At 43.1% G+C, this 24,540-nt stretch overlaps 3 protein-coding genes across 5 annotated transcripts; all 3 read right to left on the bottom strand.

Annotated features, from left to right (window-relative positions):
* Window positions 1-9,124: 9,124 nt before the first annotated feature.
* Window positions 9,125-14,200, bottom strand: LOC121548054 (CB1 cannabinoid receptor-interacting protein 1-like). Its single transcript, XM_041859450.2, has 3 exons — window positions 13,795-14,200; window positions 12,857-13,001; window positions 9,125-9,696 (listed from the first exon to the last, which is right to left on the bottom strand). Exons 1-3 carry the CDS (start codon window positions 13,965-13,967, stop codon window positions 9,532-9,534), a joined length of 483 nt encoding a protein of 160 aa, XP_041715384.2. The 5' UTR covers window positions 13,968-14,200; the 3' UTR covers window positions 9,125-9,531.
* Window positions 14,201-16,613: 2,413 nt separating this feature from the next.
* On the bottom strand, window positions 16,614-19,192 carry LOC121547765 (CDGSH iron-sulfur domain-containing protein 1). Of its 2 annotated transcripts, none has more exons than XM_045217686.1 (3): window positions 18,919-19,192; window positions 17,390-17,646; window positions 16,614-17,120 (listed from the first exon to the last, which is right to left on the bottom strand). In XM_045217686.1, the coding sequence occupies exons 1-3, from the start codon at window positions 18,944-18,946 to the stop codon at window positions 17,031-17,033; spliced, it is 375 nt and encodes a 124-aa protein (XP_045073621.1). In that variant the 5' UTR covers window positions 18,947-19,192; the 3' UTR covers window positions 16,614-17,030. The 2 variants fall into 2 exon arrangements, with proteins under 2 accessions (XP_045073621.1, XP_041715116.2); XM_041859182.2 differs by having other exon boundaries at window positions 17,390-17,592; window positions 18,919-19,169.
* Window positions 19,193-21,151: 1,959 nt separating this feature from the next.
* On the bottom strand, window positions 21,152-22,188 carry LOC121548055 (mitoregulin). 2 transcript variants are annotated; one of them, XM_041859452.2, is made up of 2 exons: window positions 21,884-22,188; window positions 21,152-21,395 (listed from the first exon to the last, which is right to left on the bottom strand). In XM_041859452.2, exon 1 carries the CDS (start codon window positions 22,065-22,067, stop codon window positions 21,897-21,899), a length of 171 nt encoding a protein of 56 aa, XP_041715386.2. In that variant the 5' UTR covers window positions 22,068-22,188; the 3' UTR covers window positions 21,152-21,395; window positions 21,884-21,896. The 2 variants fall into 2 exon arrangements, with proteins under 2 accessions (XP_041715386.2, XP_041715385.2); XM_041859451.2 differs by having other exon boundaries at window positions 21,880-22,186.
* Window positions 22,189-24,540: the final 2,352 nt, after the last annotated feature.

Raw genomic sequence — 24,540 nt, 5'->3', positions numbered from 1 at the left:
CTTTTGCTTCTCTCCTCAAACAAATTGGAAAGAGCGGAGCCAGGGTTGGACAGAGTTCAGGCTAAACCTTTGTCTCTCCTGGGCTATGTTCTTGATTGATTACAGCATGATGGGGTGGGGTTTGTGTATGTTTGAAAGATTTAAGTATGGACCTGTCATGTCCAACCATCAGTCTTCAGGTCAAGCCCGGGAGAGCCGGGGTTGAACAGAGTTTAAACTAAACATGAGTGTTTTTGCAAGGTAAGGGATTAATTGATTGTATTACTATTGATTCTGAACTGAATGAAAGTCCAATTTAGCCACCATCATAGACAAAGGAAGTGGGCGGAGCGATAAAGAGCGGGAAACTGAAGAGGGAGGGATTTTAAGCTAGGGTGTGTGTGAAGGAGACTATATAGCTAGGGAAGTGAGACAGAGGGGGGGCCTAATCTGCAGATTAGCCTGTCTTTGTTGAAATTGTAATAAAGTCATTCTTGATTCTACAAAAACTCTGGAAGAACTTTGATTTTTGATAAAGTATAGTGATTATTTTCCACAACAGTAACTACAATGTTGATACATCCTCAGTATTCTCCTATCACAGCCATTCAACTCTGTAACTGTTTTAAAGACACCATTGGCCTCATGGTGAAATCCCTGAACGGTTTCCTTCCTCTCCGGCAACTGAGTTAGGAAGGACGCCTGTATCTTTGTAGTGACTGGGTGTATTGATACACCATCAAAACTGTAATTAATAACATCACCATGCTCAAAGGGATATTCAATGTCTGCTTTTTTTACCCATCTACCAATAGGTGCCCTTCTTTGCGAGGCATTGGAAAACCTCTCTGGTCTTTGTGGTTGAATCTGTTTTTGAAATTCACTGCTCAACTGAGGGACCTTACATGTCATTGTATTTGTGGGGTACAGAGATGAGGTGGTCATTAAAAAAATCATGTTAAACACTATTATTGCACACTGAGTGAGTCCATGCAATTTATTCAGCACGTTTTTACTCCTGAACTTATTTAGGCTTGCCATAACAAAGGGGTTGAATACTTATTGACTCAAGACATTTCAGCTTTTCATTTTTAATTAATTTGTAAACATTTCTAAAAACATAATTCCACTTTGACATTGTGGGGTATTGTGTATAGGCCAGTGACACAAAATCTAAATTTTATCAATTTTAAATTCAGGCTGTAACACAACAAAATGTGGAAAAAGTCAAGGGGTGTGAATACTTTCTGAAGGCACGGATTAGACTGACTTTCAAGCTCTTCTTTGGGTGTTGGAAGTTTAACCTAAGGCTGCGTTTACACAGGCAGCCCCAATTCTGATATTTTGCCCAATCATTGGCAAAAGAGCTGATCTGATTGGTCAAAAGATCAATTAGTGGAATAAGATCAGAATTGGGCTGCCTGTGTAAACGCAGCCTAAATGGCTAGCGCACATCGCACCGAATGTGGATCTAGCGTTCGCGATTCTACATGTAAAAATCGGTGCGCACATCGGTTCGCAAAATGACGTTCAGAGGGGCTAAGTACTCTGGGCCAGCAACCACTACTGGTGCGTCTGAGCCCCAGGAGCAGTAGATCTTTAAGCAACATCGATGACACTCTTGACCTTGTTTGAACCTCCACCAACCGTGTGATGATGTGCCAAGCAGTTTGACCAGCTACAGTCCATCAGCATTAGCTGTATATATATCAAATACATATTTAGCTCAGCTGTAAATACATATAGGTCAGCATCAGTTGATAAATGCGTGACTGGTTGCTCCAGCCCAACACATCCCAGAATATGAAAATATACACGACATCCTCAATGGTGCTGAAGAGTATTTTCCCCCGCTCATATAAGTGTAATAAAGGCATTGTTCATACATTTTTCAAAAGATATATAAAAAAAAAAGTTACTAAAAATAAATATTAAAAATTATCTCCATTTTATCAGGGGGTGCTACAGAACCCTCAGCACCCCTTCTTCCCGTGGCTATGGCAACCACGAATCGATACAATTCACTTTTTATAAAACAACTTATAACCCCTTTATACAGCCTTTATATAGTCTAACTTCATGTAACGTGTGGCCCTATATCACAGACCTATAAGGGAGGTGATGATGCATATGCTAATATTAGGGTTTGTCATCATGTGTCATACTAATTAGAGCTTTCAGGAGGAGTTCTAAATCCACATGATGATGATGTCATGTTTTGAAGGCTTATTGATTCAAGTAACCAAGCAACTGCTTTGTTCTGTCGTATCTTTGCCATTTGCTTTCTTTGAGGCATTATTTTTGGCTCAATTTGACCTCTCTTTTTTGAGTATCTTAGGCTGCGTTTTGATCTTTGCCACTAATTTGTCTTCTGACTATAGTTGGGAAAAAGATCAGAATTGGGCTGCCTGTGTAAACTCAGCCATAGAGGGTTCAGTCCTGACTATTGGGAGAAGCCCTACATGAGATCAAAAGGTAATGTTTTGATGTTCCTGTGTGGCTGAGTTGGTAATGTTTTGATGGTCCTGTGTGGCTGAGTTGGTAATGTTTTGATGGTCCTGTGTGGCTGAGTTGGTAATGTTTTGATGGTCCTGTGTGGCTGAGTTGGTAATGTTTTGATGGTCCTGTGTGGCGGAGTTGGTAATGTTTTGATGGTCCTGTGTGGCTGAGTTGGTAATGTTTTGATGGTCCTGTGTGGCCGAGTCGGTAATGTTTTGTTGGTCCTGTGTGGCTGAGGTGGTAATGTTTTGATGGTCCTGTGTGGCTGAGTTGGTAATGTTTTGATGGTCCTGTGTGGCTGAGTTGGTAATGTTTTGATGGTCCTGTGTGGCTGAGTTGGTAATGTTTTTGTGGTCCTGTGTGGCTGAGTTGTTAATGTTTTGATGGTCCTGTGTGGCTGAGTTGGTAATGTTTTTGTGGTCCTGTGTGGCTGAGTTGGTAATGTTTTGATGGTCCTGTGGCTGAGTTGGTAATGTTTTGATGGTCCTGTGTGGCTGAGTTGGTAATGTTTTGATGGTCCTGTGTGGCTGAGTTGGTAATGTTTTTGTGGTCCTGTGTGGCTGAGTTGTTAATGTTTTGATGGTCCTGTGTGGCTGAGTTGGTAATGTTTTTGTGGTCCTGTGTGGCTGAGTTGGTAATGTTTTGATGGTCCTGTGTGGCTGAGTTGGTAATGTTTTGATGGTCCTGTGTGGCTGAGTTGGTAATGTTTTGATGGTCCTGTGTGGCTGAGTTGGTAATGTTTTTGTGGTCCTGTGTGGTAGATTTGCAACACCAGGGTTGTGTGTTCGAATCCCATTGGGTTCGCCATATTAAAAATGTATGCATGGACTACTGTATTTCACATTGGATAAAAGTGTCTGCTAAATGGCATCATTGTTACTTTATTATAATGACTCATTGATTACAACTATCCTGCTTGATTTGTTTTGTCAAATATTTACCATGTGCCGTCTTTGAGGTTTTATTTTCTCCCCTTGTCTCAATGCATTCTCTGTAGCAATGCAGTCAGACCATGACTCCTGGTATTGTGAGAGTGTGATTTGAAGGAGTCAGGCACAGGAGGGTAAATCGCAGAATACAGAATTTATTCCGTAGTACACGGTTACGCTGGATGGAATGATGAGATGAGCAGCGGCAGTGGCTAGAAGGCTGGTGACGACGAACGCCGAAGCCTGCCCGAACAAGGAGGGGAGGCAGCTTCGGAGTTAGCCGTGACAGGTATCTACCACATGAGGGGAAGCGAGCTAGAGTAACACTGTCTGTGTGGACGGATTACGTGCTAATCTGAAAATAATCATACAAATATCAGCGGGCTAAATACTCTCACTAGCTAATCCTCATGTGTGTTCAGGGCAGGGTGTCAAACCATGCTCCTGAAGGAGGCTGACCTGACATTCATCCTTCCATCTGCTGTGGTCCTCCGTAGCTCAGTTGGTAGAGCATTGGTGCTTGCAATGCCAGGATAGTGTGTTTGATTCCCAGGACCACCAGAATGTAAAATGTGACGTACGCGTGACCGTAAGTCGCTTTTGGATAAAAGCGTCTGCTAAATGGCATTTATTATATTGATGATTCTGTCTGAGAGCTGTGGTTGCGCGTGGACAGACCTCGTAGGGTCTGGATGGGTGGTCTGGTATAAAGAACAATCTGTCTGAGTGGAAAGCCACAGTCTGAGGCACTGGGACTGTAAGCGACTGGCCCTGTCTTATCTTTGGCCCGACTGTGGAGATGCTGAGATCCAGGATCGAACAGTTGAGTGCCAGTTGGACTGTTATTACATTTACATTTTAGTCATTTAGCAGACGCTCTTATCCAGAGCGACTTACAGTTAGTGAATACATTTTATTTTTTATTTTTATTTTTTAACTGGCCCCCGTGGGAATCGAACCCACAACCCTGGCGTTGCAAACGCCATGCTCTATCAACTGAGCTACATCCCTGCCTGCCATTCCCTCCCCTACCCTGGGCCAATTGTGCGCCGCCATGAGTCTCCCGGTCGCGGCCGGCTGAGACAGAGCCTGGATTCGAACCAGGATCTCTAGTGGCACAGTTAGCGCTGCGATGCAGAGCCTTAGACCACTGCGCCACTCATGGAGTGGAGCGGCTACCCTGGGTTTAGGACGGAGGTCTTCAAATCTAATTTGATAAACAAATCTCACCCGCAAGAAAGTATGCTGCATACACCTTTCATTGGGCTACCTGGACTCAAAAGATAATAATAATAATAATACGCCATTTAGCAGACACTTTTATCCAAAGCGACTTACAGTCATGCGTGCATACATTTTTGTGTATGGGTGGTCCCGGAGATCGAACCCACTACCTTGGCGTTACAAGCGCCATCCTCTACCAGCTGAGCTACAGAGGACCACATCTGCGTTTACACAACCTGATTGGTCAAAAGATCAATTAAAGTGGCATAAGATCTGATCTGATTGGTCGAAAGATGCACAGTTATGATAGAGGTGGTGCATGTTTAATTGAGTTTACCTGGACTCATGCGATCTTATAGGCCTATTCACAATTGTATTAACTCCTTGTGCTAGAAGCAATGCAACAGTTACGCTAATAAATCCGGTGTGAGTGGGTATACACTGGTCTGGCAGGCACCACACAGCCAGCCCCTCCAGGCAGTTAGGCAGGGTGGATCATGGCTTGTGCTAGTGATTCGCCACGGCTTTTATCTCTCTTACATTTCCTAGTGGCAGCCGGCGCTCGCTCAGTCGATATGTATGTGGGTGGTGCTTGATCGCTAGGCAGCATATGGTCCCTGTGTCAGGTCATTCCGCTACATGCTTAAGCAACAGCCTTCGTCTTCCCTGCCCCCACTCAATGATAACCCAGAGTAGCCTCGCCGTGTAGCCTTCACAATGGAGTAGCCTGTTGGCTGTTTTACACTTCTACCAACACGGAATAGGCCTTATTCCATTACATTTTGACATGCCTAAAATTAGCTCTCTTTGTAGCTTACCCAGGACCTGTGCATGACACGCAATTAAATATGAAGTATGGTTTGTACTTAATTGCATGATGTCCCATGTCTATGCTTGGCTGGTAATTAGACATCAATTATTATCTCGCATTCGACAGTAGCTAGCGTGTAATCTTGGTAAAAACGAAATGATACAATGCAGCAAGACGAAATGAAAAAGGGGTGATAACAGTGTTGCAACACATAGGCTACAACGCTACGGTCTTTGCTCGTCACCCCTCCTTGATTTGGTAATGTCTAGTCCAGCTTGCTAAATGCAATGTCTACACCGTGTAGTCTTATTTATCAAACAGATTCGACTTTTAGGGTAGGGTAGGACATCAGTCAAATTAGCCACTCACGGACATGGGGAACATCAAAGCAACATGTCGCACATTGGTTTTCAACATGTAGTTCCTTTGTTGTTAAGATGTTGACTTCTATCTACTGCAGGATAAAGTTGGATTTAGAGTGTAAGCAGGTTTACGACTAGGAACGGCATATATCGGCCACAGCACTGCCCAATATACCGAGGCAAAATTGGCAAGGAAATCATTTCCTCCTTCATTGCGAGGGAGGTACGGTTTCTTCACTCTGTGACACATATATAACACGGTAATAACACGACAAACTGTAGTCCCTACAATCGCAGACATGTTCCATATCCACTGTGTTTATCTTTTGGTTGGTGGGTGTAAATAAGTCGCGACAGTTTGCTTACCATCTTGCCGGTTGGATGATGAAATAGGTTGACCAGGAAATGTGAACGAGGGGGGGACGATCTAAAACGGGGGTCTCGCTATTACAAAAACACGGTGCTCGTGATATTCAGGTCCTTGTTTCTCTTTTCCCGTCGGTTTCACTGCAGTGGCACAGGGAGACCCCTAGGGCAGGGTCAGTAACGCGGAGGAGGGACAAGGGATGTGTGGAGAGGAGGCAGCAAGTATCCTACATTTCAAGATAAAAGTCCCTCTGTTTTAAAGGGTTAGTTCACCGAAATTACATAATAACTTATTTGTTTCCTTACCTTTAGAGCAGTCTATGTACATGGAGACTGAAATGCATACTTTGGGACTAACCACTGCCAGTTGCCAATGTAGCCCCAACATTAGAAGAAGAGGAGGTTGGCCCTGGAGCAGTTTAAAGGGAAGTGCCTTGTTCAAGGGCACAACGGCAGGGGACAGCTCACATGCACATTCTGCCAGAATTCCCCGCCAGACTCATCTTGAGCTTGAGCGTTACGTGAAACAGATAACTTTTATTTTGAAGATCCCAGCACATTCTCAATGCCGTGTTGTGGCTATACTGTCGCCATAGAGATAGATAGAGGACTCGAGTGCCCAAAAGCCCATTTAGCATGGGCAGCGCCAATGAGGACTTTCACACTTTTGAAGTAGTCAACTGGACGGGACTTCATGTGGCTCGAGGAAGGATCACATAATTCCATCCAGGTCATTAGGAGGGATCAGCCAATTAATTATTCTCGTGAGCAAACATTCCATAACTGCAGGTGGCAGTAAATCCCCAACCTTTGGTTTTATACCTGTTCAAACAACACACTCCAGGTGGCAGTGTGCACCCTTTCAGTTTGTTTGCCAACTCATAGAAGTAGTAGAAGAAGAAAATGGACTACTTCAAAATGGAGATGGCCTCAATGGGACAGATACAATGTTGGGAGAGGTGCATTACATTGCATCTGGGGAACTGAGCTGAATTTTTTTCTGGCAAATGTCTGTTTGCATATGTGCACCAGTGCCACTCAGTGGTGGAAACTGTGCAGTGCGTGCAAGATTATCCCCATTCTACAGACCTGCTGTACGGCTACTGGTATTCTTTGAGAGAGGACACAAGGGCCCCCCTCGTTAGGGACGGGGGTCCAATGGGCTCTATCCTCTAGCATTGACCCCTAAAATTCTCACACATCAAAGCCTAATCTCACATAGCCAACAGTGAGTGGTCCCAGTGGGAATCAAACCCACAATCCTGCCGTTGCAAGCACCATGCTCTACCAACTAAGCTACAGAGAACCACAACATTATTACATAACCTTCTTAAAAAGTTATTTTTATGCAATATTTTAAATCAGTGCTGAATGTTTTCATACATTTCCAAAGCATGCAAGTCCCCAAACTCATACTAGAAGCTATGTGTCACGAATGTTTGTGGAATGCGGTAGGCCAGAGTCAAGCGCAGGACACAGAATGAAATGAAGATCCACTTTACTGAATAGTAAAGAAAATACAAACAAAACCTCCACACAAGGGAGGAGCAAAACCCGCTCACAAATGACACTCGTACAAGCAACAAACACGCACACCACGCAGTGGACGTGAACAGGTTAAAAAGGGAAGACCAATTGACATTATAGGGAACAGGTGCGCAACAACAGACAACAATCAGATGAACATAGAAACATGAAACATAGAGCGGCAGTAGCTAGTACTCCGGTGACGACGAACGCCGAAGCCTGCCCCGAGCCAGGAGGAAGGGCAGCCTCGGCAGAATCCGTGACACTATGGATGCATACATAGACTGCTCCTTTCATGTTTTCTTAAACAGTCATCTATATTTTGCTGCTTTTTCGCTACATATCTCAAAGTAAATGATAGTTTTCCCAACCAATATAACGCTTAGCATATTTAGTTCTGTAAAATATGTTAAGAGAGAAATAGGAAACATAAGCAGAAGTCAGGAGCAGCAGAAACGCGACATTCTGATTAGTCCGAAACGCGACATTCTGATTAGTCCGAAACGCGACATTCTGATTAGTCCGAAACGCGGCATTCTGATTAGTCCGAAACGCGACATTCTGATTAGTCCGAAACGCGACATTCTGATTAGTCCGAGACGCGACATTATGATTAGTCCGAAGCGCGACATTCTGATTAGTCCGAAACGCGACATTCTGATTAGTCCGAAACGCGACATTCTGATTAGTCCGAAACGCGGCATTCTGATTAGTCAGAAACGCGACATTCTGATTAGTCAGAAACGCGACATTCTGATTAGTCAGAAACGCGACATTCTGATAAGTCAGAAATGCGACATTCTGATTAGTCAGAAATTCAGAAATATGACATTCTGATTTGTCAGAAATATGACATTCTGATTAGTCAAAATCAGCACAATTATAAAATAAGAAAAATTCATGGATTAGTCAAAATATTTTGTAAAATCTTCTAACTGTAAACATACACTTCTACAGTATCTCCTATACTGCTTGTACTTTGTCGACATAGGAAAACGAGACATGGGACAACATTTTAACTGAACAAAAAAGCATTGAAAAAAAGACAAACAAAAATCACTGAATGCTCATTACAATACTATAACAGACACACACAACCTCTGCACATACAGAATACATATTAACATACCGCCTTCATAGATACTACACACACACACACACACACACACACACACACCACACACACACACACACACACACACACACACACACACACACACACACACACACCCCACACACACACACCACACACACACACACCACACACACCACACACACACACCACACACACACACACACACACCACACACACACACACACCACACACACACACCACACACACACACACACACACACACACACACACACCACACACACACACACCACACACACACACACACACACACACCACACACACACACACACACACACACACACACACACCACACACACACACACACACACACACCACACACACACACACACACACACCTAACATAAATCTGCATAGCTATAAACACACACCAACATACAGCAAATTATACATCTTTAGTTATTTAACAACAGCATTGTTACGCTATGAGGGGTTCCATGCTGGCTGGATCTGGTACACACCGTCTATCACTATCCGGAAGCTGAACGTCATCTCTCATGTTCATCTGGGTCGTGTTCATTAGGGCACACCGTGGGAAAACATTTTGCCAACGGAAATAAAAAAAAAACAGGCATTTCTGTTGGCTAATTTCAGGTTAGCACCTCCCAGTTTCACTGTTTTCTTCTGTTTGATGTCTAATGAACACAACCCTGATGCTGCCTGTGTTGGTTGGTCGGTCCGTCAGACAAACAGCTCCTTGTTGACCCACATCAGGCTGCGCGTATCGTTGGGCTTGCACTCGTACTCGATGCTGTTGAAACTGTTTCCCCCCTGGCAGTGGTCCCTCTTGTTATAGTTGTAGTACTTCACCTGCCACACCACCTCAAAAGAGCCCACCTCTGGGAACTGGGAGGGGGAAAAATAATAATAGAGCTTTCAGAGTTAAAATCGGTTAACGCGAGTTATTTTTACATTTGCGATTAATCACATTGTCTGAAAGCATTCAAAATACACTGAAAACATTGAAAATACATAATATATTACAGCTAAAACACAGGACGGCTCATATCAAATGGCTGGAACGGAGCTAATGGAATGGCATTGGAAACCATGTGTTTGATGTATTTGATACTGTTCCCCTGATTCCACTCCAGCCATTACCACGAGCCCTGTCCTCCCCAATTAAGATGCCACCAACCTCCTGTGAGCTAAAAAACAACAAACAAGTTGATGTTGTGGTTGTTAAAAAGGCCCTGACAGACCACGATTGACCTGCCAACGAACCAATCACTGCTCCCGTGTGTCCTCTAATTACCTCGCTGGTGCCCGCCTACTGGGCGTGGCTAATCTGATAAAGACAGGGAACCGGACACAAGGGAGCAGAGCTAACAAAGAAGTTGTTGCTGTGTGCGTAGAATAATCGAAGTGGCCCTATTTGAGTGTTGACAGTAAAATCAGTTTACAGGGATTGGTGTTTGTACCTCATGCATGTGCCTTTGCTAGGCTAATTGTTTGTTAGCATGACCTGCTAAATGTTTGTAGCCCACCGCTAATGATAATGCTAAGGCTACATGGGGGGCTGTTGAGGCTCATGCCATTATCTCACATTTCAGTCCTTATTGTGCAGATAGTGCATCCGTTGTGGTGTGATCGTATGCTACTGGTGTGATCGTACGCTACTGGTGTGATCGTACGCTACTGGTGTGATCGTACGCTACTGGTGTGATCGTATGCTACTGGTGTGATCGTACGCTACTGGTGTGATCGTATGCTACTGGTGTGATCGTATGCTACTGGTGTGATCGTACGCTACTGGTGTGATTGTACGCTACTGGTGTGATCGTACGCTACTGGTGTGATTGTACGCTACAGTGGCAGTCTCTTTCCCTAGCCTTATACCATACTCTGACATGGCTAATGCTAGCTTCAGGCTCTGACATGGCTAATGCTAGCTCCATACTCTGACATGGCTAATGCTAGCTCCATACTCTGACATGGCTAATGCTAGCTCCATACTCTGACATGGCTAATGCTAGCTCCATACTCTGACATGGCTAATGCTAGCTCCATACTCTGACGTGGCTAATGCTAGCTCCATACTCTGACATGGCTAATGCTAGCTCCATACTCTGACATGGCATTTGCTAGCTCCATACTCTGACATGGCTAATGCTAGCTCCATACTCTGACATGGCTAATGCTAGCTCCATACTCTGACATGGCTAATGCTAGCTCCATACTCTGACATGGCTAATGCTAGCTCCATACTCTGACATGGCTAATGCTAGCTCCATACTCTGACATGGCTAATGCTAGCTCCATACTCTGACATGGCTAATGCTAGCTCCATACTCTGACATGGCTAATGCTAGCTTCAGGCTCTACCTCAGTCTGCTTACCGTTTAGCCATCAATGTTCATTGATATGTGATTCAGGCACTGCAATATTATGCATCTTTAGCTTTATAGTGTTCAATTAAGAACATGATTGATTGTATTTAACTTGTGTGATGCAGTAGTGTGCATATATGTATAGGTCCAACTCCTTGTATAGCCTTTTTTGACTATATCTTTGCATGGTTACTTCTATTTCCATGTATCTCTTTCCTCCTAGAAACAGAAACACCCTGTTGAATAAGTACCGAAAGTGAACTGCAGTGAGTTGTGTGGTGACCGTAAAACCCCATTGCCCTGATATCCTTTGGCTCTGTTCTCGTCGGGCATCCCTGTAGTACTTCACACATCCCTGTGGTCCTTCACACATCCCTGTGGTCCTTCACACATCCCTGTGGTCCTTCACACATCCCTGTGGGGATTCACACATCCCTGTGTGATTCACACATCCCTGTGTGATTCACACATCCCTGTGGTCCTTCACACATCCCTGTGTGATTCACACATCCCTGTGGTCCTTCACACATCCCTGTGTGATTCACACATCCCTGTGGTCCTTCACACATCCCTGTGGTACTTCACACATCCCTGTGGCATTCACACATCCCTGTGGTCCTTCACACATCCCTGAATCAGTACATTGTGTTTAGTAGAGGTCATCCAGACTCAGGCAGTTTTTTGGGGGAGTTAAAGAAAATTTGTTTTATGAATTTACCTGACTTTGCTTACCGTTACTTTGGACAAAATCAAGACGTCAATATTATTGTAATGCTTTTTGTATTTAAAAAAATCGTAAATTACAGCTCAATTTGAGCAAATTCTGAATTTGCGCTTAAATCACAGCAAATCCTGCGATTAACTCTTAAATTGTTTTATTTACATTTTAGTCATTTAGCAGAAGCTCTTATCTAGATCGACTTAGTTGGTGGATTCATCTTAAGGTAACTAGGTGAGACAACCACTTACCACAGTCATAGTAAGTACATTTATTCCTCAAAGTAGCTATAAGCAAAGTCAGAGCTAGTAAGAAAAGACTAGTAAAAATAAACACTGGATGATTTGCATCATGAACAGTTGACTCCTGAAACAGTATAGCCTACATGTGTAATGGCCTCATATGGATCATGCATAGCCTGGTTCCCAGATATGTTTGTGCTGTCTTGCCCCAACACCTATGGTCATGGCATGACAACGACCATAGGAGTTGGCCTTACCACACAAACAGATCTGGGACCAGGCTAGATGATGCAGATATCAAACAGATCTGGGACCAGGCTAGATGATGCAGATATCAAACAGATCTGGGACCAGGCTAGATGATACAGATATCAAACTGATCTGGAGCCAGGCTAGATGATGCAGATATCAAACTGATCTGGAGCCAGGCTAGATGATGCCGATATCAAACAGATCTGGGGCCAGGCTAGATGATGCCGATATCAAACAGATCTGGGACCAGGCTAGATTATATTTGTAATGTGACTGGTAAACTGCTCTGAATTAACTTGTCTACTTCATTGCTTTGTGTACATGTAAAGTGTTCTGTCTGTAATGTATTTTTCATTATGTGTTGGACCCCAGTAAGACTAGCTGTTGTCATGGCGTCAGCTAATAAGGGATCCGAAATGAAATCCGAATCAAATCGCAGTCAAACTGAGTTCGCCCTTTATTACCTGCATGCTGATCTGTACAGCTTGTCTGTCTCCGCTCTTGGTGTGCGTCACTCCCTCTGTGTCGTAGATGCCAGTGTAGACTACGGACTGGGGGTCTCTAGACTGCTGCTCCAAGGGGAAGGTGACTCCACCTACACTCATGGTGCTGATCGCAACAGTTAGGGAGAGATCATCAATCAATGACATGTATTTTATAAAGCCCGTGTGCATCAGCAGTTTACAGAAACCCAGCCTAAAACCCCATAGAGCAAGCGATGCCGATGTAGAAGCACCGAAAAAAAACACTTGGTGACACTGGGCCTGTGGTTGTTTGACATTGCAGCTGACAGTGCAGACAACTGCCGAATGACTGATCTACAAATCACCTTGCATTATTATTTATAGACGAATCAGTCAAAGGAATGGATGGGTGAAGGGGTGTGGATGGAGAGAGAGAGGTGAAATATAGATCATCCAGTGTCATTTGTTATAGTTCTATCCATCATTTTTTAATAACAAAAGACTGAAACACAAACTCAACTCGCCATATTTGCGTGCATGTTTAGCCTACTGTAGGAAATGCTTAAAGGGCCTAATCGGTGCTGGATTTCACACATTCTGGCTGCGCTTTATGTCTCCCTGCACTGCTCCAATTTAATAAATGTGTAAATTAGATTAAAACAAGGGCCATAATATCCAGGGGTTGTGATATTTTCCAAGAGAATGCACCGATGCTATTCCTCACATTATGGACACTGATATAATATAGATTTAGGATAATAAAATGTAGTCAAAACATCAACAGGGGGTGATGGACAGAGACAGCCTGTCACTGACAGAACATTGTTTTCCTCAACAGAGAAATTGTCAAAATGTATCCTATTGAAGTGTATAGGCTATCAGAAGAATATTGCCTGATGCGGGAAGGCCTGTAATACATTTAACCCCACCATACTTACGTTGCCTCCACAGCCCCAGGTTTGACAACCACTTCAATCTTGTACTTTGACCCCGTTAACAATTTAATCGTCCTGGTTTGGCCAAATCTCGCTCCGTCCGATTTGAAGTACACGGCACTGTTATTTGGTAGCATTTTCAATGAAATGCCGATTTTGACGAGTTCGACAGCCATTCTTCTTGAAGTTGAGGGATGAGGTTGTGCTCAAATCCAATTCTACCTGAGTGGACAAGAGAAGGGCGCAGTTGTGAAACCGTGGCCGCTCTGGATTCCAACAGAACTATCGATGTAGAATATTGTTGTGAGGTGAAAGCACAGGTTTAAAATGTAAAAACGCATCGATGGAGGCAGAGCCTGAAGTCATTTCCACTGTCCTCGTCAATAATCCCATGCACACACACATAATCCTCCTATACACGTAATCTAAGGAGATCAAGAGGAAACTATTTGGCACGGTAAACAACTTGGCCCGGTAGAGAAATAATAAACCTGCATTTTGTTATTTGATTAATAAATGTTTCAAATAGGCCTACTGATTTTAAAAGACAGTTCACATTTAAACGCGCACACAGAGAGAGGGAGATTTAAAAGGGAATCAAACCGTCTCAAATGGTCAAATCATAGCAGGGTTAAAGGACATCACGAAAACAATGCGCACCCTTCAATGGGGCAGAAATCCGTGAGTTTTTGTGATTCTGGATGGCCAGATAGATAGCAACAATGACAATAAACTGTCATGTGGGAAATCATGAGTGACTCCTTTCAGCTAGTTTCATCTTGTTTTTGATACCATGTCTTGTTTTGAGGTGTTTTGACTGATTTCATATCAATGCTAATATGGCAAAAAAAAAAAATGCTAGCTAGCTACCCAACAACTGTAATGATGTATTAGAGACAACAGGTGCTAATTGTGCAAATGTTTTTATGTTTTCAATAAACATTGGAGATGAAATGTAGTTTACTTGTTGTCAACAATCTAAGCCAGCCCCATCTGTTTTGCCCCATAGTTGTGCACATGTCGGTTTTGTTGCTAAACAACCAACCCATCTGTAGTCCCAGTCAGTATTCACTTATTATACAACAGGTGGTTCTAATCCTGAAAGCTGATTGGTTAAAAGCGCATTCCAACCGGTGTCTGTTCCACAAGATACCACCCGCTAAATCTATGACATTAAAATGCCTATTTACTCTGTTCCATCTGACTGATCAATCCACTGTCTCATCAGCCCAGCCAGGCAATTTATAAACTTGATCTCCTCTGTAAAAAGCATCTAGGCATTATCTCCCATTTCTTTTAGACTAACTTTTAGTTTTCAACAGCAGAGATTTGTATAAACCTTGCTGTCTGTCTCTCCGACATTTGCAACATTGTTTCAATATACAAATTCGATCTCCAGCTGTCCCATAGTAATGAACGTGTCGGGACGAGACAGACGGGCTGGCAGCGTTTTTCAGCCAGTCTAAATCATGAATCAGCTGGCATCGTTTTTATAGATATACACAAAGAAATGTCAATTGAGAAAAGGTCCAACGAAACGAAGTGCAGCTAGTTTGCGGTATTTCCAGCTTCAGTTTGAAGTGATTGTGTTAGCTGTGTTGTCGGCTAGCTCCTCTGAACAACAGTGTCCTGACGAGAGACAGAACATTTTCTATGCAAGGCGAAATCGCATTTGACCCAGGTCGGCATCACTAGGCCTACACATCAGCCTGAGATGTAGTTCTGAATGAGCACACCTTCTGGGGAGAGGAATATGCTTCATAGCCAAACTTCATATTCATTCCCGTCAGTCGCTTTTGATTGGTTCAATTGTTCATTATAAATCAATCGAATAAATTATTTTGGTGTGAACTGCCACTAGAGGGTGCTATATGACATCTACTTGTCAAACTGGATTAGAAAAGACTTGGTTCCCACAAACATGTATTATTTAATTGGCAGAATGCATGAAAATATAAGAAAAAATTACATTGATATTGTTTTTATTGATGATTAAGTGATGGATTCGAATGAAGTCACATCTTGTGGAAATCAGAGGTCACACAAACCATAGACACTAACATTCTTCTCACACTAGTATCAGCGTTTCCCAAACTCTATCCTGGGGAGCCGAAGGGGTGCACATTTAGGTTTTTGCCCCAGCACTACACAGCTGATTCAAATAGCCAAAGCTTGATGATAAGTTGATTCAGCTGTGTAGTGCTAGGGGCAAAAACCAAAACGTGCACCCCTTGGGGTCCCCAGGACCGAGTTTGGGAAACGCTGCACTACATAGAACTGTGAATTATTAAGCTAATTACGAGAAGTGCTGCATGACAAGTTCAGATTCAGCCATTAAACGTTCAGTAGGTTACAGGTCCCGTGGTCAGGAAAAACTCCTGAGTATCAACCATAGAGAATGATAGAGGACTCTTGTGCCTAAAAGTCTGTTTTAGCATGGGCAGCGCCGTTGCGGACTTTCACCATTTTGAAGTAGTCAACTGGACGGGACTTCCTATGGGTTAAAGAAGGATCACATAATTCCATCCAGGTCATTAGGAGGGATCAGCCAATGAATTATTCTCATGAGCAAACATTCCATAACTGCAGGTGGCAGTAAATCCCCAACCTTTGGTTTTATACCTGTTCAAACAACACACTCCAGGTGGCAGTGTGCACCCTTTCAGTTCGTTTACCAACTCATAGAAGTAGTAGAAGAAGAAGAAAATGGACTACTTCAAAATGGAGATGGCCTCAATGGCTCTGCCCGTTTGCTCACAGGCGCCATAATGGGACAGATACGATCTCTATGGTATCAAAAAGAATGAGAAGGTAGACATTGATCAAACAAGCAAGTCTTCACATTCTGAAAATAACAGTGCACAGATACCACAGCTCAATTAAATATATACAACCAGCATGGCACTTTGCTTTACATTACTTCCCACAGCCCTGTTTCCTTGGTAATCCCAGCAAAATATCTACTATCATTTTAGGTATGATTACAAAGTCATTTCCACAAAAATGGATAACTGCTTGGGTCCTGTGATAAGGGTGGCTTCAATCAATCAATATACAAATATAGACAAAAAGTGATTTGGTTTATAACAGAGTAATGTAAGGACCGCCACCGTATTTCAGAGTAACTAACAAGTGTACTGTCAACCTCTGCCCTCCTTTCTGTAGCGAAGAGCAGTAGTGTGCGTCAGTATGATAGAAGCGGCAGTCATGGAATCACATGGATGATTGATTTGATTGTTTCAGGCCTCCTTTCTCTTCATGATGAGGGGACCGACATTATCCCCCGTCTCCTGGTTATGTTTAGCATGAGCGCCATCACAGTAGGGAAACTAGGCAACAACAACAACAACAAAAGTAGTTAGAATACACGAAACACATTTTTTAAAATTCCTTGCCTTGTTCTGCTCAAATGCAAGTAATAACATAGCCTTACTAGCCTACTGTTTGTTTAAGGCAGATGCTAAAAAAGCTCTCCTCACAACCACAACCTCTTTCCGTGCCGTGCGTCTATGAATTTCTAGTGGTTAATCCACGGCTCCACTTTATAGTGAGAAGTTGTAAAACCAAACAAAGAGTATAAAATTGACAGCAAGCCAACCTTCTTGGATCTCCAACACCTGCAGTACACCGCCTTATCCCCGAGGTCCTCGATGTCGAACGCGTGCACTACTTTGGGGTTGTCTTTCTGCAGGTCAAAGTTGACCTTGGGCTTGACCCCTGACCCCTTGGAGAAGTGCTGGAGGAGGAGGATGCCCACAGCTGTAGCTCCTGCAGTCACGCCGATGGCTGCCACCAACTCCGCTGTAAAACAAAAAAAACAGACTGATCCAGTATCTAGTTCAGGTAGGCCTCCAACTGCAATACAAACAAACGAAATATCACCAACACTACTAATATAGCTTACCATTCAGTATGTTAAAACTCTGCAAAACTTAAAAAAGGTGAGGCGGTTTACTTAAACTACAGTTCAGGAAGAAATGTATTTGACTGTCCAACACACACTAGCATAGTATTTAGAATGCATTAAACATGTGTTTCTTTATGGTAGGAAGCGCAGTACATCTAAGTTATGGTTTAGTTTACAGGTGCTATAGCCCAGGAATGGACTAAAGGAGCCTAACATTATCTAGGCTAGGGGTTAAGGTTTAGGAATTAGGTTAAAGGGTTAGCTAAAAGGGTTATGTTTAGGGGAAGGGTTAGCTAAAAGGGTTAGGGGAAGGGTTAGCTAACATGCTAAGTAGCTGCAAAGTAGCAAGTAGTTGAAAAGTTGCTAATTAGCTCAAATGTTAAAGTTGTCCATGATGAGACTCGAACTCGCAACCTTTGGGTTGCTAGACATTCACGTTATACACCCACCCATCCACCCTATTTTCGTTTTTGCCTTAAATACCCATCTGTCTTATGTAACCATACCAAACATAACATATCATATACTAAATTTGATGTCCCGGATTTACCTTTTAATATGTTACGTCTCGTCTATGAGACCAGGCTGAGTGTCGGGGCTCTTAACGAAACTCCCCCATACAGAAGACGCCTTCATCCAATGACTTGTGTAATGTGATCGAACTGAGCCTCATGATCAAGGGCTAGTCATGACTGTAAGTCGCTTTGGATAAAAGCGTCTGCTAAATGGCATATTATATTAGCACTGCTGGGTTATAAAGTGGGAGTGGAAGGACAGAATATTTAGCTGAAAAGGTATTCCATTGCCTATGTAAAGAATCCATCTCTTGCAGTTGTCACATTTTGTTGCTTTAAAATGTTGACATGAATGGAAATGCACGGAATGGGGCCTGTAAGGCACGATGTAAAACATGCCAGTGCTATATGGTATAACCTTATACAAAAATACTATTCTCGGCCTAACAAACTCTTATAGCCAGCTGCCTCGCTAGTCAATAGGAGGCAACAAGCCAAGGTCGCAGTCTTACGAAATGACAGGTATGCTAACGTTATGGCATCGCCAAAATCTTTACAGATTACATTAGCCAAATGTCATAAAATAGTTGACATTATTTGGAAATATCGCTAAATAACAACAGTGTTCGTAGCAAAGTAAGTACGTAGCTACTGTAGCTAGTAAATATAAGTTAGCTTTTTGGATAGTTAGCATGGCATATTTACCTTTCGACAAGGAAACGTTAGAACTCATGGCTTGCAACTATACGATTGATCCAATGCAGTCTTGTGGAGCAAGCGTCGCTAACTATCTGTATGTCTTAAAGAAAGCGTAGTAAACGGCATATACTTCAAGATGTTTGAAAATGTGAACACTTCTTCTTCTTCTTGTGTGTTCCGGCAGACTAGACGCTGTATTGCTGCGTTTCTCAGGTCGGAGTGCGAATTACACATATCTAAAAGCCTAAAAGGCATTACATGGTCAACCCGTTGTCTGCATTGGCCTTGCAGCATTTACGGTGATCCACCTCTGCGGAAATCAGGGCATTCATACTTATTGCACTTCGCGGTGCAGCGCAGAGCTGTTGTGAAGGAAGTTGAGTTTGTGTTTATACTGGACCTCCCGCCCTCCACCTACCGTCAAGCAATCATGTCAATGCGGAGTGCTCCGTATAGCTCTGGATTGACCATGTGGCGCCTTTTACACTAACCCACTTCCCAATCCACAATGACCCAACCTCAGCCTTGTCAACAGAACCCCACCCCTCCTTTCACTCTCCAGATACCTACTGACCTTCCTCACAGAATTCTGGATAGAGAAAAACTGCCTTCCCCGCTCCTCTGTCTCCCACTCACGTTGCCACTCCTGGGTCAACACCTCTGCTATGATGCTCCTACATTCCATCCCCCCCTAACGGGACCACCACATCTACCTCCTCCCTATTCAGAGATACCATATCTGCTGCCTCATTTCCTCCTACCCCAATATGAGCTGGGACCCACAGAATATGAACACACAGCTAGCTTCTAACTATACTGAACAAAAATATAAATGCAACATGTAAAGTGTTGGTCCCGTGTTTCATGAGCTGAAAGAAAAGATCCCAGGAATTTTCCATACGCACAAAAAGCTTATTTCTCTCAAATGTTGTGCACAAATTTGTTTACATTGCTGTTATTGAGCATTTCTCCTTTGCCAAGATAATCCACCTGACAGGTGTGGCATATCAAGAAGCTGATTAAACAGCATGATCATTACACAGGTGCACCTTGTGCTGGGGACAATAAAAGGCCACTCTCTAAAATGTGCAGTTTTGTCACACAACACAATGCCACAGATGTCTCAAGTTTTGAGGGAGCATGCAATTGGCATGCTGACTGCAGGAATGTCCACCAGAGCTGTTGCCAGAGAATGTAATGTTCATTTCTCTACCTTCAGCCGCCTCCAACGTAGTTTTTGAGAATTTGGCAGTACGTCCAACCGGCCTCACAACCGCAGACCACGTGTAATCACGCCAGCCCAGGACCTCCACAACCGGCTTCTTCAACTGTGGGATCGTCTGAGACCAGCCACCCGGACAGCTGATGAAACTGAGGAGTATTTCTGTCTATAATAAAATCCTTTTGTGGGGAAAAACTCATTCTGATTGGCTGGGCCTGGCTCCCAAGTGGGTGGGACTATGCCCTCCCAGGCCCACCCATGGCTGCGCCCCTGCCCAGTCATGTGAAAAATATATTTTAGGGCCTAATGAATTTATTTTAATTGATTGATTTCCTTATATGACCTGTAACTCAGTAAAATCGTTTAAATTGTTGAATGTTGCATTCATATTTTTGTTGAATATACTTATGACACCACTGGGAGTCACTTCCTGGTCAAACATGTTCCTTGGTCAAATACTTCCTTCAAAATAAAAGTCCCCTAGTTTTAATATTGGCGAATACTGCAACATGTATTCAGGGGACATAGCAAAATGTCAAATGTTTTCTAAAATAACATATCATCCACATTTCTACATGCATTCTTACATCTCAGCATCTCTTTGAGTACATAATATCACATGCATACAGTTTCAATACATTGCTGATTGTAGCAGACTAAACTCCATGGTGAAGTTTCTGATCAACTCATCATATAATTTCTTTTTTGTACAATAAAATCTCTCTAATATAAAAAAAAAAAAAAAAAAAAAAACTATTTTATACACATAGGTGCTGGTAAGAGTGATGGTGGATTCTGCCCAATCCCAAATTGACCCCTATACACTAACGCCCTATGCACTTGTGGAGATCTTAAAGAGAATGACATAGGACAATCACATCCTCTCATATCTCCACCAGGTCATAGGGTCTAAGGGTCGATTTGGGATCGGGAAAATGCAGTGCAATGGATTTGGTTACAATAGTTACACTATATAAAGACAGTAAACTACCATAGGCATCTTCAAAACAACGGATGTAAGAAAACGCATGCTTTTATTAGAAGTAAAACGGCAGTAGTCTGGAAAGATGTCTGGAGCACATTTGAGAAGACGGACCCAGCAAACACACTGTCACCAAATCACAAAACAAACATGTTCAGAAACGTGTATTTGTATCTTGCTTCAGTTCTGCTGGTTGTGACAACGACCCCATTCCCTTTATTGGAGGTCCGTGATCTGACAGCTCCCTTTGACAGGTCAACATTTTATTTTGGTGATGACCTGAAAACAGAAGAACAGTCATTATTACATCATGCTTTACATACAGTCGAGGCAATTATGCCTACTAACTGTAAACTAGGCATAGGCTACCAAAGAAATGCAACTGAACCGGTTGCCTATGCTATGCCAGACCACCAGCAGTCCTGCATTTGCTGCTGTCATTTTCCAGAAAAAAATACAGAACAAAGACACATTTGAGGAGGATTTTATAACTTATTATTGGATTATTTTGTATTTCCCTTGTGAAAATAAGAAAGGTTAAATGACTCCAAGAATCGCTCGCTGCCACCCTTTCAACAAACGTAGGTCAAATCCAGTTTGGTCCCATTTTTACACTGAATGTAGGCTAAGCCTACTAACCTTACAATGTTTCCAGTCACTAACTTGGCTGATGTTACGTAACAACATGTTTGATACAATGTAATCATATAATTTGTTGTTACAATGTAACTGCATGCAATCAACCCATAGGCCAATTACTTACACACCCCCACTCCACTTTTATGCCAAGTCCAGTTTCTTCTGTGTTTCTGAGAGTTTATCCTGCAGCCGTTTCTTTCTCCAATCCAGGAACTTCCTCCTCGCTCGGTTGGCCTGCCATCCAGAAAGGAAGCCTACTGCGAATGAAAAAGCGATTGCAACTTGTAGCGTCCTTTCAGAAACGTCCGCCATATTCACCTCTGTATGTATGGCAGTTTGTATGGCTTTTTTAGTTGTTGAGAAAAGCCACCAAACATGTGTCGTGCTGCGACGTGTCTATATATATATATATATACGAACGCACCATACGACACTTCTACAGAGTGTCTCGAGGGCCAAACGTCGAGGTAAAATGCACGACTGTGAATTTTAATTTATCTGCGGGAAAACGGTGCCCTCTTGTGTCTAGAATGAGTTCAGTCTTCGGGAGAGACATGTTAACTGTTGCTCTGGAGCAGGGTTCGCCAAACTCCGTCCTGGGGCTCCCCCTGGGTGCACGTTTTCACAGCTGATTCAAATAATAAAAAGTTTGATGAGGAGTTGATTATTTGAATCAGCTGTGTAGTCCTTGGGTAAAAACCTAAACGTGCGGTGCGGGCGTGGCGGGGGTCGAGTTTGGGAAACCCTGTTCTGGAGAGCCCCAGGAGGCGTTCTGCCTTGTCCCTGTTCTGGAGAGCCCCAGGAGGCGTTCTGCCTTGTCCCTGTTCTGGAGAGCCCCAGGAGGCGTTCTGCCTTGTCCCTGTTCTGGAGAGCCCCAGGAGGCGTTCTGCCTTGTCCCTGTTCTGGAGAGCCCCAGGAGGCGTTCTGCCTTGTCCCTGTTCTGGAGAGCCCCAGGAGGCGTTCTGCCTTGTCCCTGTTCTGGAGAGCCCCAGGAGGCGTTCTGCCTTGTCCCTGTTCTCAGCCGGAAGTATCGGCCACAACTGGGACCATGTGAACTACATTAACATTTCAGTCATTTAGTAGACGCTCTTATCCAGAGCGACTTACAGTTAGTGAATACATATTTTTTTATACTGGCCCCCGTGGGAATCGAACCCACAACCCTGGCGTTGCAAACGCCATGCTCTATCAACTGAGCTACATCCCTGCTGGCCATTCCCTCCCCTACCCTGGACGATGCTGGGCCAATTGTGCGCCGCCCATGAGTCTCCCGGTCGCGGCCGGCTGCGACAATCCGACGCGCTGTTTAATTAGAAACATTAATAATCCTCGCTTGCAATACGGTTCGGGAAACAAAGCCCTCTGCTTTCACATCACATCAAAATAATTTCACAAATGCAAAACGAACACTTACTGTATGCATTTTAAACAGTTACAACCAACAATATTCAAGAATGGTCGACCACCCAAAGGACATCCAGCCAACTTGACACAACTGTGGGAAGCATTGGAGTCAACGTGGGCCAGCATCCATGTGGAACCCTTTCGACACCTTGTAGAGTCCATGCCCCCGACGAATTGAGGCTGCTCTGAGGACAACTCAATATTAGGAAGGTGTTCCTAATGTTTTGTACACTCAGTGTTATGGCATTGACTTACCTGGCTAACTGGCCAACTCACAGAGCAAGACCACATCAATGTGACACTAGAGTTCCCCAAATCAACTTCTCAAAGACCACAACAGAAATGTAGAAATAAAACTATTTTTGATACTCAGATGCAGATATATTCAGATGCAGATATATTCAGATGCAGATATATTCAGATGCAGATATATTCAGATGCAGATATATTCAGATGCAGATATATTCAGATTACCGTGGCTATGGCCAACACTCACCACCTATTGTCACTACAAACGTTATCAAGAATCACCAATTCCCCCCCTCCCCTCTCCCTGACAGCATCAAGAATGCTGGGGCGGTAGGTAGCTTAGTGATTAAGAGCGTTGTGCCAGTAACCGAAAGGTCGCTGGTTCTAATCCCCGAGCCGACTAGGTGAAAAATCTGTCGATGTGCGCTTGAGCAAGGCACTTAACCATAATTGCTCATGTAAGTCGCTCTGGATAAGAGCGTCTGCTAAATGACAAAAAAAAAAAAAAAAAAAAAAATCTATATAAAAAAAATAAAGATTCACATCTTAATAGCTTCACAATTTTATTCCTTTTAGAAAATAACATTTCTTAAATTCCAGTATTTACATATTGAGCACAGCATATTTCCAGTGTTCCTTTTCTTGTAATTTTTCTTAAGCAAGATAGTTAAACACTTAGGCTGCGTTTACACAGGCAGCCCAATTCTGATCTTTTGCCTGATCTTTTGCCCAAATATTGGCAAAAGATCTGATCTGATTGGTCAAAAGATCAATTAGTTTGCAAAGGATCAGAATTGGGCAGCCTGTTTAAAACATACCCTTACACACAGTAAGGAGGTTAGACATTTCATTAGCAGGTGGATTTCTGGTGGATATATTTACAGGTACAGTGTATTCAGATCAACATGATAAAAGGTCCATCCTATTAAGCTTCCAGACTACAGATTGTGTTGTTTAAACTTCAGCAGGACTCTGAGCAGAAGAACTCACTCAATCAAGAAAAAAAAAAAAAAGATTCTCAGATCAAAAGACAAAACCAGTTCGCATAATTCTTAAGATTACAAAACAACAGGTTTGAACAACCAAATCACTTGCTTGTTTTGTGGTTATTGGCAGAATTTGCAGCATTGCT

This window comes from Coregonus clupeaformis, unplaced genomic scaffold (genome assembly GCF_020615455.1).
Source record: "Coregonus clupeaformis isolate EN_2021a unplaced genomic scaffold, ASM2061545v1 scaf1180, whole genome shotgun sequence".
Lineage (NCBI taxonomy): Eukaryota > Metazoa > Chordata > Actinopteri > Salmoniformes > Salmonidae > Coregonus > Coregonus clupeaformis.
The sequence above is the reverse complement of the archived record's forward strand: the minus strand, read 5'-3'. Positions and strand labels throughout refer to the sequence as shown.